Source organism: Camelus bactrianus, chromosome 25 (genome assembly GCF_048773025.1).
Source record: "Camelus bactrianus isolate YW-2024 breed Bactrian camel chromosome 25, ASM4877302v1, whole genome shotgun sequence".
Lineage (NCBI taxonomy): Eukaryota > Metazoa > Chordata > Mammalia > Artiodactyla > Camelidae > Camelus > Camelus bactrianus.
Genome location: NC_133563.1, coordinates 23,237,150 through 23,252,803, shown reverse-complemented (window position 1 = coordinate 23,252,803; position 15,654 = coordinate 23,237,150). Strand labels below are relative to the sequence as shown.

General features: G+C 36.9%; 1 protein-coding gene across 3 annotated transcripts in view; it reads right to left on the bottom strand.

Moving 5' to 3' along the window:
• The window catches only part of COL14A1 (collagen type XIV alpha 1 chain), a 184,362-nt gene that overhangs the window by 116,369 nt on the left and 52,339 nt on the right, over window positions 1–15,654 (bottom strand). For all 3 annotated transcript variants that reach the window (XM_074352994.1, XM_074352992.1, XM_074352993.1), the window contains exons 12-17: window positions 14,962–15,107; window positions 11,999–12,128; window positions 9,839–9,978; window positions 3,648–3,774; window positions 1,773–1,912; window positions 1,163–1,295 (exon numbers count right to left, since the gene is read on the bottom strand). In XM_074352994.1, coding sequence (XP_074209095.1) covers window positions 1,163–1,295; window positions 1,773–1,912; window positions 3,648–3,774; window positions 9,839–9,978; window positions 11,999–12,128; window positions 14,962–15,107 — 816 coding nt within the window. The remainder of the gene's footprint in view (window positions 1–1,162; window positions 1,296–1,772; window positions 1,913–3,647; window positions 3,775–9,838; window positions 9,979–11,998; window positions 12,129–14,961; window positions 15,108–15,654) is intronic.

Here is a 15,654-nt window from a genome sequence, read left to right as displayed (position 1 = left end):
GGTAAGAAAAGTGAAACCCAAAGAAGTTAGTTTCTAATCACAGATCCCAACCTTCATATAAACATTTGTATTACATCTATAAAATTATGAAACCTCCCAGTTTGAAATGGGGCGATGAAAGGATATTAAACAGTGCTGTAGATCCAGGAGTGAACGGGCTACCAAACAGGACCCCTAAGAAAGACAATAAGACATGTGTTTACTATTTCTTTTATCCTCCCTGGGCAGCCAGTGGATGGAGTGGCTGTGTGCTGCTCTGCTCAGATCCCTTCTTCAGGGTCAACACACTCATCCGCCAGCTTCTGGAGTACTGGCTGCCAAGGGCCCAGAGCTCTGGGAATTGTCTTGCCTGTGGCTGCAGACTGTCAGGGGATGGCCTTCCTCCAATGACCGTGGATGTAGGGATACAAAGCCTGGCCCCTTTGACTCAATCTGGGACAACACAAAAGGGTCATCCCAGGTCCAGAATTCCTAACAGAATTAGCCGAGGGCTCAGTTTTTGCTTCTCCCTGTGCCCTATCCTGCCCTCCTTGTTTTCTTACAGATGCATCTCCCAACTACACCCTTCAGTAAACCTTCTGGATGCAATTTTCTATTTCAGAATCTGATTCCAGGAAACCCAATCAAAGACAATTGAATATGTGGTTAATACCTCATATTTAAAAAATGAAGGGATGAATGAATCAGCAAGTGAATTTTGTACAACGTTCTTGGAACCAAGATGAACTTGGGAAATTCCAGAAACTTTTGGACATTTTGCCCTACACTTAATGGTTTGCTCATTTATTCATTTATAAGTTGTTTCATCCATCCATCCATCCAACTATCCATTTATACATCCATCCATCCATCCATCCATCCATTCAATAAATATTCATTGCACAGTTAAAACATCCCAAATGCTGTGCTAGGTGTTGGGGTAACACGGTTAGCAAGTCAGGTACGGTCCCTGCCTTTAGGTGATAATAGACCACGAGTCTAAGATGTCCACATATTGGTTTCATTAAAGGTAAAATGTATGAAGAATACTGAGGACAAAGAGAAACTGAAGCCTCTGTAGCCAGGAATAAGGGTGATGGGCAGGGAACCTGGTAGGGTGAAGAGGGTGTCAGAATGAATGATAGGAGCTTATGAAGTCCATGTTGGCCCAATCAAGACTTACGTGTGGTCCCAACAGCAGTCACCACCTCACTCTCGCTTCCATCATCCAGTACAGCCAACAGTGAAACTTCATATTCAGTGCCAGGTTCCAGACCTTCAATAACATATGAGTCTTGATCTTCACTTAGGACAACCTGAAAAGTATTCAGTGCTTAGTAACCGAGTTTACTTGAATAACAGAAAAGAAAGTTAAGAAAAAAATAATACAAAGGAAAAATGCTATCCCAAGTGTAAGCAAGAAACAGCTAAGCATAAAGAACTCCAGGGCTATTGAATTCAACCTTAAAGTCAAACCAGAGACTTTCTTCCTTTCCATTCCTTCAGCAAATAAAAGATTAATATTACAAAAGTGGCATTTTGAAGTTTTATTAAAGGTCACTCACAAAAATCAAAGAATCTGAAAATACATAACATATATAACTAAAGCCCTAGTGAAAATGCATTTTAATCTTAGAAAAACCATGTGATGTGACATTTATAAAACTCCACGCAAAATATTAATTACTTCTGGGATTCCCAATCTATTTTAAAGCAAAGGCCAATTTGAGTGCAGCCCTGAGCATTCACTTCCAGATAAAATGCTCTGGATTATTCAGTCTCAGACAACTCACCTCTTCAGTATTCCCACCATAGACTGGAATCCACATCAACTTGTGTTGCCCTTCATCAGCCGAGAGGGGATGCCAGGACACTCTAAAACTGTCTGTCGTCACCTCATCAATTTCCAAGTATTGCTGGGCTGGCACTTCCTCTGTAAGCCGAGGAAGGAGATCTTGTTAGGGAATTGAGAAGGTAGGAAAACCGTAATTCAAGCTGTTCCCTGGGAGCCATAGAGAGAGAAGACCCTGGGGAGCCTCTTGCTTTAGGAAAATGGGGTTGATCAGTCCAGTGTGGGCTTAAGATTTCGGTTTCCAGCATTTATCCACAGTATAAATTAGGAAGACCAGGGACACAGCAGAATTTTACAGTTTTCCAGTAATTCACAGAACTCTTAGATTCTGTTTGGCCCTTTTCATTAACTATAAAAAATAAGAGTGCCATATTCGTTATTTTATAAAGATACTGTTTTCCAAGTTTTAAAAATTATTATAAATTTTTTATTTGTTTGTTTGTTTCTATTCTTATTTTTTATTGAAGTATAGTCGATTTATAATGTTAGTTTCAGGTGTACAACAAAGCGATTCAGTTATACTTATACATACAGACATAAATTTTTTTCAGTTTCTTTTCCATTACAGCTCATTACAAGAAATTGAATATAGTTCCCTGTGCTATACAGTAGGTCCTTGTTGTTTATCCGTTCCACACATAGTATTGTGTATTTGGTAATCCCAAACTCCTAATCTATCCTCCCCCCACCCCCGTCCCCTGCTGGTAACCACAGTTTGTTTTCTATGTCTGTTTTCCAACTATTTTGAAGAAATTAACAAAAAGATGCCCTAGAGGCCTGAGAAATGCCACTTTTGGTTTTATTCAGTTTCGTGTCTAAATCCCTTCCCCAGTAATAAGTTAAATCCCAGAGAAGTCTGTTCATCCTTTTCATCATGTACATATGGTTGCCATCAGAAGTGAAATATAATTTATCAGACCTTCTACTATTTCATTGTTTCCACACTTCTGGGATGTACAACAGAGACCATAACATCTAATTACAACCAAAATGAACTGTCAGTCATTGATTTTTATATTATTGGAAATCAAAGATCTTAACACTCTTTGACAGGACACCATGAGAATTCCAACTAGAATTAGCCCTCAGGAGATTTTGGGAAATTACTGATCTGTGAACATTACTTCTCAGTCCAGTTTATTTCTCATCCTTCTCCAAATTATCCTCTCATCTTTTCAATAGAGCACTCAGTTTGTTTCCAAGCGCAATTAATGATAGGTCCAGAAAGGAAACAATAGAATTGTTGCAAGAAGCAAAGAAAAGTTCTATTTATTGAGTGACTACAGGGTATATATGGAAAAGAAACACAATGCATTCATGCTTTATTTTTCATTTTAATATGTGAGATATCCCTTATTGTATTAAAGTTGCAAGCTGCATGAAAATACATTATTGGCTACAGATTGATATATTCGGTTAAATTGCATGAAACTGTCCTTTTCATATATCAAAAGCTGTTGGATAGCTATAATTTTGGAATTGTACAGCTTAATATATACACAGGAATGGAAGAAATGTGAAAATCTTATGTCAATAAAATGAAAGAAAGGGTATGAGATTAGCAGGAGAACAGGGCACACTCTTACTTAACTGAGACCTTTGAATTTAGATGGTCCCACTTCTCTTTCCCTTGCTATGATAGAAAATAATTAGCCAGTAGGCATTCTAGTCACCTAACTGTTCATTTGGTAATAATAGTATAAAATAAATAAAAATTGAAGTGCAACCTTTCAAACTCACAATTGAAGAAGTTGCTCTAGCTTTCGGTTTCCAGATAGTTACTCTCGGAAACTTTTCAAACCAGAATGAGGCTTACCTGTGGTAAAAATCCCAGTCAGAGGCTCGGACTGCCCTTCATCATAGATGGAGAAAATGGCAACAGTATACTCCGTGAGGGGCGTCAAGCCCTTCAGAGGGAATGTAGTGACAGGATCGACTTCAACCTGCAACAGAGAGAAGTCATAATAGCTAAATCAGATACTCTCTAAAGACGGGAAACAAAAATCATCTTACTGTCTGCAGTTCACTTGGCTGACAGCAGAGCTGTAAGTCCTGCAAAACAAATACCAAGTTATAAAGCCACCTATATAGTCACATTTCTAATCTTACCTTCTTAAATAGAAAACCTATTAGTTCATTCTCAGGAGACTGTTGCAACCAATATTATTTCCATTCATTAAAGGTATAGAAAGTGAAGTACACACAATTAGCATTCTAATATAAATAAATGTAGTGTTTCAGCCTGATCTGCTGGAGGTAGTGGGTCATATGCAGCAACCCCTCTAAGAGTTGTATAGATGAGCAACCCTACAGGGGAAGGTGAACACAGTTGTTGTGTTATTTCGGTTGTTCAATGAGTCAATGTGTTTTAATTGGTAAGTTTCACATAAAAAGAGAAATCCCTGGTCAGCCACACCAAACTTCTGTCCATGTCTTTCCCACCTCAGGGCCTTTGCACATGCAATTCATAATGTCTGGGACACTATTTCCCTAGCTCTTTTCAAAAAATTAGGCCTTTGCCATCTGTCAGAGGGATTCATCTTTCCATCTGTCTCAGCAGGGTGATTCTCTAACACTGCCCTTGTTTGTTTTCTCCCTTGGGCCAATTGCAGCCTGAAATTGTTTTATTTCCAATATAGGAGATGTCTATTATTTCCTGCATAGAGTATAAGCCCCTTGAGGGCAGGACCTTGGTTAGCTTCTTTACTACTGTATGTTGAACTACATATTTTGTTGGCCAAATAGAATAAGTAAATGAAAACTGGGATGGAGGCACCAAAGATCCTTACAAGAGATAAGAAACAGCTCATCTGAACAAAGAACGAATCCAGAAACCATATACATCTCGAAAGAATTAGCTGCAGGTCAAAAAAACAAAACAAAACAAAAAAACACCCAAAAACTAAAAGACTGCCGATCTGGGGGAGGAGCTTCCTTTTTTTGCTTTTGGAACCCTGAGCTACTCCACTCTAGAGGGCCAGCCAACCCCAGCCTTTTCAGCCACCCCAGACGTGGGAGTGTAGATGTCCTGGAAGTTCCAATCCAGTCAAGCTTCCAGATGAACGCAAGAGTCACCTTGGCTGACACCACATGGAGCAGAGACAAGCTGACCCTGCAAGGCCTGCCCAAGTTACATCATCATGGGCTGTTATGTTAAGCCAGGGTATTGGCTATATAGCAACAGAAAACTGAAAATATGTATTATCTTTTTCAGAATCTAAACCTGATAATACGATGGGTCATTCTTAGCATTTGATGTTTACTCTGGTCTGGGAGTTAATTGCATGCTTACCTGCATTTGTGGCACTTAATCCTTGCCACAGCCTTATAAGGTAGCTAATTATTACCCATAATTGGAAGATGGGAAAAATGAGACTCCAAAAAGTTAAGGAACTTGCCCAAGGGAAAACCAGCTAGCTCCTAGGACTTAAACACAAGTGTTTCATACTCTAAATTCCATGTTTGTAAATACTATTTACATCATGGCTTCATTATTTAAATCCACTGAAAAGACAAATCCAGACTTGAAATACGAGTTCAAGATGTTCTTCTAAACTATACTTACCTATTGCTTTCTGCCGTTTTGCATTGTAATGGCTAGGATTTACTGAGCACTTACAACATGTCAGAGACCTTACATTCATTGTCTTATTTAGCCTCCTCATCCCCCACCAAACACTAGGTATTTTTAATGATGATTTTATGAATGAGGAACAAACCGGAGGCCTAAAGGCCTTAATTAACTTTCTTGGAGCCATAAAGCTATTAAATGGAATGGATAGTTAGGCCCTGATCTTTTAACGTCAAATCAGTGACAAATGGGAATTTGGTGAAGATATCAAACGTACACAAAAGCAGTTAAAATCAAATTTTCCTAGGTACACTAAGAGACAAAGAGGGAAAAATTGTGTATATACACACACAGTTTTCACCTTTTATATATATGTATGTGGATATATATAAAAGCATATTATGTAAAAGTATATGTCTTTTCAACAGACATATATCTATCCATTGAAGAGATCTAGTTTATTTGTTTAAAGCATTTTATTTGATGCTGAACAGACTGTATTTTATGCATTTAATTATTTTATTTTATAAAATGAAAACTTTTAGGTATCATTTATTTTTATTTGCTATCATATTATGTTTCAGACTAAGTTCTGGAACTGATGTTATCGGTAGGACTTTTAAGATGTAGGAGAAGAATTTGGGAAAATGATAACAAATGACCATGATCTCACTGCTATGCAACTATCTTTGAGCAAAGGTTTTCAAATAGTCTGGCTAAATCTTCACTTTAGGCTGACTAATTCTAGGAGGGATGAAGAAAGAGTCCCTGATAAGAAATGAAGGACTTGGACTCTGCTCTGGGCTCTGTTGTCGAGTCACTGCTCTTGGAAACTGGACTTGCCTCTCAGAGTCTAAAAACTGTGGCCTTTCATTTACAAAATTCAGACTGGCAGCACTTTAGTTCTCCATCATGTTTGCACATTTCCCCAAATCCTTTCACAGTACATGGTATCTGAGATGGCTTCTGTTCTCAGTGTCACAGGTCAGGCTTTGGCAGCATTTTTTCTATAAAAATTGCAAAAGGTGTTCTTTGTAAAAATCTCAGAGGCTGGCTCAGGATAAGCACTCAGCGTGTGTTACCTGCCGCCATCATCATCATCATCATCATCATCATCATCACCACCATCATCATGATTACCAACATCACCATCATCATCACCATCGTCACCACCATCATCACCATCATCACCACCACCATCATCACCATCATCACCACCACCATCATCTCATCACCATCATCACCATCAACATCATCATCACCATCATCATCACCATCATCAACACTGACATTTGTTTCAGTGCTCTGTTTTATTTTTCTTCTTTGGTATCTCCAAAAAAGTTGAGGAGAGGGGTAACGCAGAAAAGACACAGAAGGAGGAAGAGGAAGTGAAGGAGGGAAATATAAATTGAGTTGAAAACAAAGCTTTTACAATCGATTACATGTTATGTACTAAGGAGATTTTAGTTGAGACATTTCAAAGTTCAATCCAGAATGTTCTGGGAATTTCCTAAGAACCTAATTGCATCATTAGCTATAAATAGAACCTTAAATTAAGAAAAGTAAACCAAATATGGTAGAAATATTCACCCTTAAAATCATATATTCCAAAATTAGGTAAGGTAATATTTAACTTGGACAAGACACTTGTCCAGCAAATTTTAGTCTCAATTGCATGGTTAAAAATTGAGAATTAAGAGCACACACACCAGTCAAAATAGAAATGTTACAAAATCCATGCATTGTTTATGCATTTTACTCAAATAAAATATTCTCAGATTTTCCTAGTCTATTTACTCATATTTTAAATTCAATATTACCAAAGTTTACTAATTTCCCAGCACATTATAAATTATAAATAGCAAGTGCCAAAGACATCCCCAAGATTGAAAAACACTTCAAAAAAGCACATATATTTCTCAACAAATATATTAGTCTGGGGTCATTCTTTATAAAGGCAAGTAACATAAAATGCCATGAGAGGCCAGAACAGCTATAATTTTTTTAATGGATATTAACTAGACCTACTGTGATCATTTTACAATGTATACACATATTGAATCATTATGTTGTATACCTAAAAGTAACATATTATACATATAATAAAATATATACATAGTATAAAATACATACAATAATATATTATACATATAATGTTATATGCCAATTATACCTCAATAAAATATATGAATTACATTTATATAACTCACATATACATATATAATAAGACAGTTTATTTTTTAGGAAACTGTATTTTTTATTGTATGATTCTATTTATTTATCTACTTTTATTGAGCTATAGTTAATTTGCGATGTGATAGTTTTGGGTGTACAGCAAACTGATTCAGTTACACAGATACATATTCTATATACTTTTCTAGATTCTTTTCCATTATAGGCTATTTCAGGATATTGAATATAGTCCCTGTGCTATACAGTAGGTCCTTGCTGGTTATCTATTTTACATATAGCAGTGTGTATACATTAATCTCAAACTCCTAATCTATCCCTCTCCCGCCAACCCCTTTCCCTATTGGTAACTGTAGTTTGTTTTCTGTGTCTGTGAGTTTATTTCTGGTTTGTGAATAAGTTAACTTGTATCTTTTTTTTTTTTTTTTAGATTCCACATATAAGTGATATCATATGATACTTATATGACAGTTTATTTTTGTTTCATGAAAAATTATTGCCAAAGAAGAATGCTCTGCAGTGAACAAATACTTATTGGTAAATACAGTTATGTTACTTTGGATGCTCCATGAGTCAACATTTTTAAACTTCACATAAAAATAGAGATCTCTGGTCACATTATCAAGGGTAACAAGATCTGGTAGCCCCTGCCTAGATTTCTGTGCAACAACAGTCTTCAGAGCTGACGCTGGTTGTATCCTGGATGAACACATATGCATTCCCCAGCACATCAGTGCCCGCCGTGCCCTGGCATCCCTGTCACTATCACCTGTTGTTCATTGTCACTTATGATCAGTCTTGAACTGCTGTCTTTCTTTCAGTAAAGAATTTCTCCTACACACATGTCCCAAAAATGGGAATACAAAATATAGCTTAAGGTAGCCTCATGTTTCAAGAAAAACAGGTGAGAGTGTATTTCTTTGCAGGTGTGACAATTTCTGCACACTTAATGGCACTTCACTCACTTATATTATCTGCTTGATCTACTGAATTTGCAACTCTTGGGAAAGTAATTTATTTATCACTGATAACAAAGAGACATTGATAGCTCAGAGCTTTTGGTTTCAATCTTTTTACTGTTCTTCAAAAGCAAAGCAACTAATCCAAAGGGTTCCAGCTTCAAGATTTATGAAAATTTAATGAAAGATGTTGAACACTATTTCTGTACTGTTAACAAATGTGCAGTTATTGTCCATTCACTACTCAAGGTCCCATATGAGGGCACATTCTCGAAAATATTGCTTGAGTTGAATTAATTATAAAAGTTTGTCTTCTGCACATGAAAATAATTGCTTTATTTGGTTAGAAAATAGAAATGATGTAATCCAACATATTTGCCTTGTTGTCTTAGCTTCTTGGACCAAGATAAGAAAAATAAAATAAAAATAACTTTGCTATCTAGCCTGCTAAAGTACATCTCCAAGGAAAGAATTTCTGAAGATTATTAGTCACCGAGTGCAAAATACTGTAACTTCATGGGTTTCAATAAGTTCCATTATTTGAAAGTATCTTCCTATACAAAATTTGAATTATTCAGTTTTCAATTTAAGCTTATCAAACTAGGGTCCTTCAGATGCCAGTTTACTAAAAAGCAGAGGGATTAAACTGGAAATCACTGATATTTCTAGCTTACTACTTCTATGAAGATACACACTTCTCAATCCCCATTCACTGCGGCCATCTGTATTTTCCAGAGATGGCTGTGCCAACTTCTATCTCCCATCCCATGTGCTTGCCACCATAAGTGGGTGCTGTGTTTTTTTTCCCAACTTGAATCCAAGCAGGGATTTGTGATACCTCCTACCATTAGAGTGTGGTGGATTCTGTGACTTCTGAGCTTCCACTCAGCTTCTCTCTGTGTTTCTCTTTTCTACATGTCTGGGGACTTCTAAGCCAACATGTAAAAACTCCAGCTCCCCTAAAACTGCCATGCCAGAGGATCATGTGAAGAATCTACTTAGAGATGCAGAGAGCTGCTCCATCTCCCAGCTGGTCCAGTCTTGCCAGACCAGGCACCAGACATATGAATACGGAAATCGTGATGACACCAGCTCCAGCCATCCTCTGGCTACAATCTCATGAGTGATTCCCAAGCCAGAAATACACATCCTGACCCACAGAAATGGAAGAGAAAATAAACAACTGGTACTGTTTTAAGCCACAATGTTTTGGGATGATCAGTTACACAGCCATAAAACACTAATACCCAACCACCAGAAAAATAGACATTGTGTTCCACAGCTTACCTCATTGATTTCAGTCCCATCTGCGTTGTTATATACAATTCGATAACCATTGATTCTGCTGGAAGCTGGATCCCAGGCTAAGCGAGCACTGTTAGAGCCAACGTTGGAGATTCTCAGGTTTCTTGGTGGACTTAAGGGCACTTCGCAATAAGTGGAGTAAAAAATAAATAGAATTTTAAATAACATACATATAAACAGAAACTAAAAAAAACACAGCATCTTTGACATCTGAACTACTTACATATGAAAAATTTCACACAGATAATAACTTATAACAAAGAACATTAACAAATTAACAAAGAAAAAAAGTTTTCCTTCTACAGAATGAATGGTAGCAATATCTTACACATACCTGGAATAAATCAAGTTTAAGTAAATTTTCTGTGCCTTTCTTCTTTAGTCAATACTATTATTACAAGCTGATATAAATAAAAAATCTAATGGATCAAAAACCAGGACATCTGAGGTGGGGAGGGTATAGCTCAGTGGTAGAGCATGAGCTTGGCATGCATGAGGTCCTGGTTTCAATCCCCAGTACCTCCATAGATAGATAGATAGATAGATAGATAGATAGATAGATAGATAGATAGATAAGATAGATAGATAGATAGATAGATAGATAGATAGATAGATAGATAGATAGATAGATAGATAGACAGACAGACAGATAAATAGATAAATAGATAGATAGATAGATAGATAGATAGATAGATAGATAGATAGATAGATAGATAGATAGATAGATGCAATTACCTCATCCCCCACCCCCTCCAAAAAACCCCAGGACACCCGAAATTAAATCTCAGCTATTGCATTCAACTATCATATAATTCTGGCAGAGTCATTCTACTCTGATACACAATTTCCCACGTGTAAAATCATGTCCCATCTGCCATCTCCACTTGAGTATCCAGTAGGCATTTCCAGCTTATCACGTCCAAAACTGAACCACTGACTCCTGCCGCCTCTCTCCATCTCCTCCCTCAGTCTTTCCTTTCTGAGTAAATGAAAACCCTATTCTTCCCATGGCTCAGGCCAAAACCTTGATCCTCTAAGATGTAGGTTTTTGAACATGTGTCCTGTTCTCAGCGAGGCTGTCCATGATCGCCTTACGTAAAACAGTCCTTCCACATTAGTGCTACTTATCCCTCTTCCCTGATTTATCTTTTTACTGCACATTTTTTGGTCTATTGTCTCTCTTTTTCAATATATTGTAATCTCAGGGGACTACGGAATTTGGTTTCATTTTGTTTCCATCTTTATCCCCAATATAGCAAGTTCTCAATAAACATTTCTAGAATCAATGAGTAAAGGTCTTGCCCTGGATAAATCCCAATGGCTTCATGAGACTAGGTAAAAATAAACACTTTGCTGAGACTTTAAACATATTTAAAGAGGTGATGGCATTTCTGCAGATTACTGACTATCAATTCCATAGCTTTCCACACTTCTTCAAGGACCCCTGAGTCCTTGTAAAGTTTGTTAAAAATCTTTTAGAGTTTGGTGAGCTTTCACAGGTTTATAGCAAAAACAATTGTTAATATTTACTGCACGCTTTCAAGATGTAACACGTTATCTCATTAAACCCTTACATTAGATGGCAGGGATAGAATTACAACTAGCCCCATTATATAATCATGAAACTGAGGTCACTTAGCCAAGGTCACAGTTAGCAGGAGCAGAAGAGCTGTTAGAGTTCAATCCAGGCAATTGGTCAATTGATTTGAGAGCCTGTGCTGATAGAACCAGCAACAACCTAGGAGATAAATCCTGACAGTTATCAGCTGTCTCCACAAAGCATGATGCTTCCTCACCCAAAGGCTAATTCTTTCATTAATTCAATACATCCTAACTATATGGCAATAAAGAGTGTAAAGGACTCAGTGACTCTCAATACTGAAGGGGCTAGAGAGTAAGTGTAGGAGAAAGAAAAGAAAATGCCAGAGTAGCATTTTCTCTATATCATACTTTTAAATAAAGTATATAAATATATATATAAAAGAAATACATTTCCTTCCCCTAAATAAAATACACAGTGTCTTACATTACAATTAGCTCTTAAGAGGTTGTTTCAACCTAAACCAGTGTTTCTAATTCGGAATTCCCACGTTTACTTGGGCTTTTATTACAGCGTTTCATCTAGATGACTGAACTGCTCACATGTTGTTTCTTGTCCTGTAACGGGATCGCTGGCCTCTTCTCCAAACATAGCGTAAACTGTGACTGTGTATTCCGTGTTGGGCAACAACCCACTCAGTTCAATATCTGTGTGGGTCTCTCCAATTTTCATCTGAAAAGAACACAGGTTATCAGACCGTTTGCCAGTGTCTATTATTCACGCTGATTAGAGGGGAACTGAATAAAGGTGAGATTTCATGGAATAAGACTGTCTCCTCACAGCCCCCTTCATCAAACTGGCCTCAAGTTGTTTCATCATCTCATGTTGTTTTATATTAGAGACAGATGCTCTGAAACCATATAAAACTGAACGTACTGTGCATGCTCTTTTAGGAGAACTCCTTACATCTGGACAAGTGGCAGCTGTATCCAGAGGATACAGTGTCAAATATTCGGTCCCCAGGAGAGCGGGGGTGGAACTGAATCAGAAATGTTTCTCTAGGAGGAGTGTAAGCTCCAGACCAGCGTGCGGGGGCTGGATGCCAAGTGGGCAGCTTTCACCAAATGGCTGATTCTCACCAGTCCTCTGACTGGATGCTGAGTTTTTACATCAAGCCCGGTTGTTGCCCCATTCAACACAGGGGCCTGTCTACTTGGACTGCAAATCCCTTTCAGGATTCAGGAGAGATCAACCTACCTTGATGCCCAAATCGGCAACCTGCTTTTTGACTTTGGGATGATTTTTCTGACCCTTGGAGTCGGTCAAACCAGCCAACATTCTCAGTTGTCTGACAACTGAGTGACAACTGCACGACAGGGATGGTTTTATCTTTGTTTTGGAAAGAAGGAAAATCTCTCTGTAGACTGTCTCCAGTCACACAATTGCCAGCGTTATGGTCAAATGAAAATTTCTGATCTTGAAATATCTCAGTGTATATAATATAAATGTAGAGGAAATAACTTAATATATCCTGACACACCCACCACTCAAATTTAATAAATATCAACATTTTGTCATATTGACTTCAGATCTTATTTTAAAAAGAACTAACATAGTCAGGTAAAACACAAATTCTTTCTCACTCTTTCTGTTCACTACCTGTACCCTGATGTTGAGGTGTATCTCATTGATCCATTTTTTCTTCTCCATACATATGTATATATCTATAAATAATATATGGTTCATATGTTTAACAATGTGCATAAATGGGACCATATCAATGTAATATTTTTACAATTTTTCCCCTGATAATATTATGTTTTAAGACTTATTCATGTTGATACACAGAGGCCGAGTTGACATTATTTAGTGCCCTTATGATATTCTTTTATATAAATATGCTGCTATTGTCCATTCTTCTATTGATGAACACAGCATTTGTTTGCAGTAATTTATTCTGACCAAGTGCTGCACTGAAAAGTCCTTGAAGAATGTTTCCCTATGGTATATATCTAAAAAACTGTATATATCTTTAACTTGATGACATATTTCAAATTATTCTCCACGGCAGCTGTACCAATTGACATCCTAGTTTGCATGAGTGATTCTGGGTTCCCACATGCTCACTAACACACAATATTATCAGACTTCAAAAATTCTGCCAATTTATTGGGTGTGAACAGGTATTTCCGTCTTTTTTATTTTTTTCCTTCCTGGTGAATCTGAGTGTCTTTTCAGCATCATTTTAAAGTTTTCCTTCCACCAAAATAATTCCAATTAACATTAAATCCAAATGGGCAAAAGCTGTCTAAACTTTGGAAATAAAAGAACACGTCACCAATATTCTGTTCTTGACATTAGATTCACCGTATGCTTGTTCTTGGCTCTAAAGATTTCTGTCACCAGAGGCAGGTTTTAGACAACGCTGAAGAATGGAATTCTGAACGTCCTCTTTTATCCACTCCCCTGGTCAAGGCACTCCCAACAAGCACAGACATTTCCTCTCTATTTCTTGAATATCCGTATTACAGTAATCGTTCCCCGTAAGTTAAAAATGAGAACTAAAATAAGTGATTCGAAAGTCAAAGATTCATCATTTAAATCGGAATAAATGCATAAAATCCACATCAATGAGATATATTCATCTACCTCTCAGATTAGTAAAACAAATTTTTCTAAGTCAATGTACATAGGGTCATTACAGTCATTTGTGAACTGCATATAGCAGTATAAATTATATAAAATTTCTCTAGAATAATGTGGTAATACCTGGTATAAGGCTTAATAATTTGCATACTCTTTGAAAAAAGAAACTTTATTCTAGAAATTTATCCTAAGGAAATAATCAGACGACCATGCAAGCTTATATGTTGAGAACGGTCTCAAAGCCTATTTAGACAGCAAATTATCTAAATGTCCCATAACATGATATTAATTGAACACGGCCTAGTACAAACCAACAACAGAATACTATAAAGCTATTTAAAATAACTATACAAAACACTATTTAATGGTATGGAAAGATATTCACAATAAACCAAATGAAAACTACAAAACCATTCCCACTGGTTGTGTTAAAAATGCATTAAAAAGACCACTAACTGGAAAAAAAAAAGGGATGGTTAGTTGTGAGGTTAATACGTATATTTCTCTAAAATATGTGAGCATTTTAAATTATTCCTCATCAAGTTTTAAATCAGCAAATCTCAAAACAACCAAAATATCCCTTAATGACATATTGGTCATTAAAGTTTCTTATGCTAAAACTAAGTTTTCTAACTCTCTTTAAAAAGAAAAAAAAAAAAAAACTAAACATTCGTCATCTAAGTCACTGTATTTTTATCCACAGAATAAATTTTGAGTATCTGGTATTCTTAAAAGAAAAAAGACTACTAACTAAATGTTGACAGTGGCTACTTCCAAGTGTTGGGATTACAAGTGTTTTATTTGCCTTTTGCTAATATGACTTTTCTAGACTTAATACATGACATTTTTGTAGTAAAAACAAAAAACTATGTTAAGGAAGTCAAAGATTCTGGGACTCTGATACGCAGCAAGTGGTTACCTCTTTTTCATCCCCAGCCAGACCTTCCGTGAGAGGAGCATAAAGGATCAGGTACCCGGACGCCCCAGCCACTGCATTCCATCTTGCTCTCAGACTGTTCTCAGTCACATCGTACAGTTCAAGGTCGGAAACTATAGGTAAAGAAACTGCAAGAGAAGATTTTTTAAAAATAGTCAGTCACTTAGTGTGCTTGCTTATTTCAAGGTATCTGTATGTTAAGATCTGTTAAGTAAACATGTTTTTCAGATAATTTTCATCCTTGTATCTGTTCACATAGCCATGTAAGCTCCTTTGAGGAGGGTCAACATCCTGAATGTTTAAAAGCAGGAATGACATCTGGTTTCTCATATCTTATTACAGTGACAGGCACATTTCTTTGGGAGCCATTCGAGAGCAGGGAGTCTCTTCTGATCATCATTTCATGGCCATTACCAAGCACAGTGTCTGACATGCAAGCAGCCAACAAAAACAGTTGTTGGGTCACTTAATAAATGACAGAATAAATGAGTTGCTGGATGAGCAAATGCATGAATGAATAAATACTCACTGAACGCATTCAACCAAAGACAGTCAGGGAACAAGACTAAGTCAGGAGCAATAGGGTTTGAATAAAATGGAGTTAATAAAGAAATAAGATTGGCCACATTTGAGAGACAGAGATAAAGGGCTTAAAAATAAACTGCAAGTTCCTGG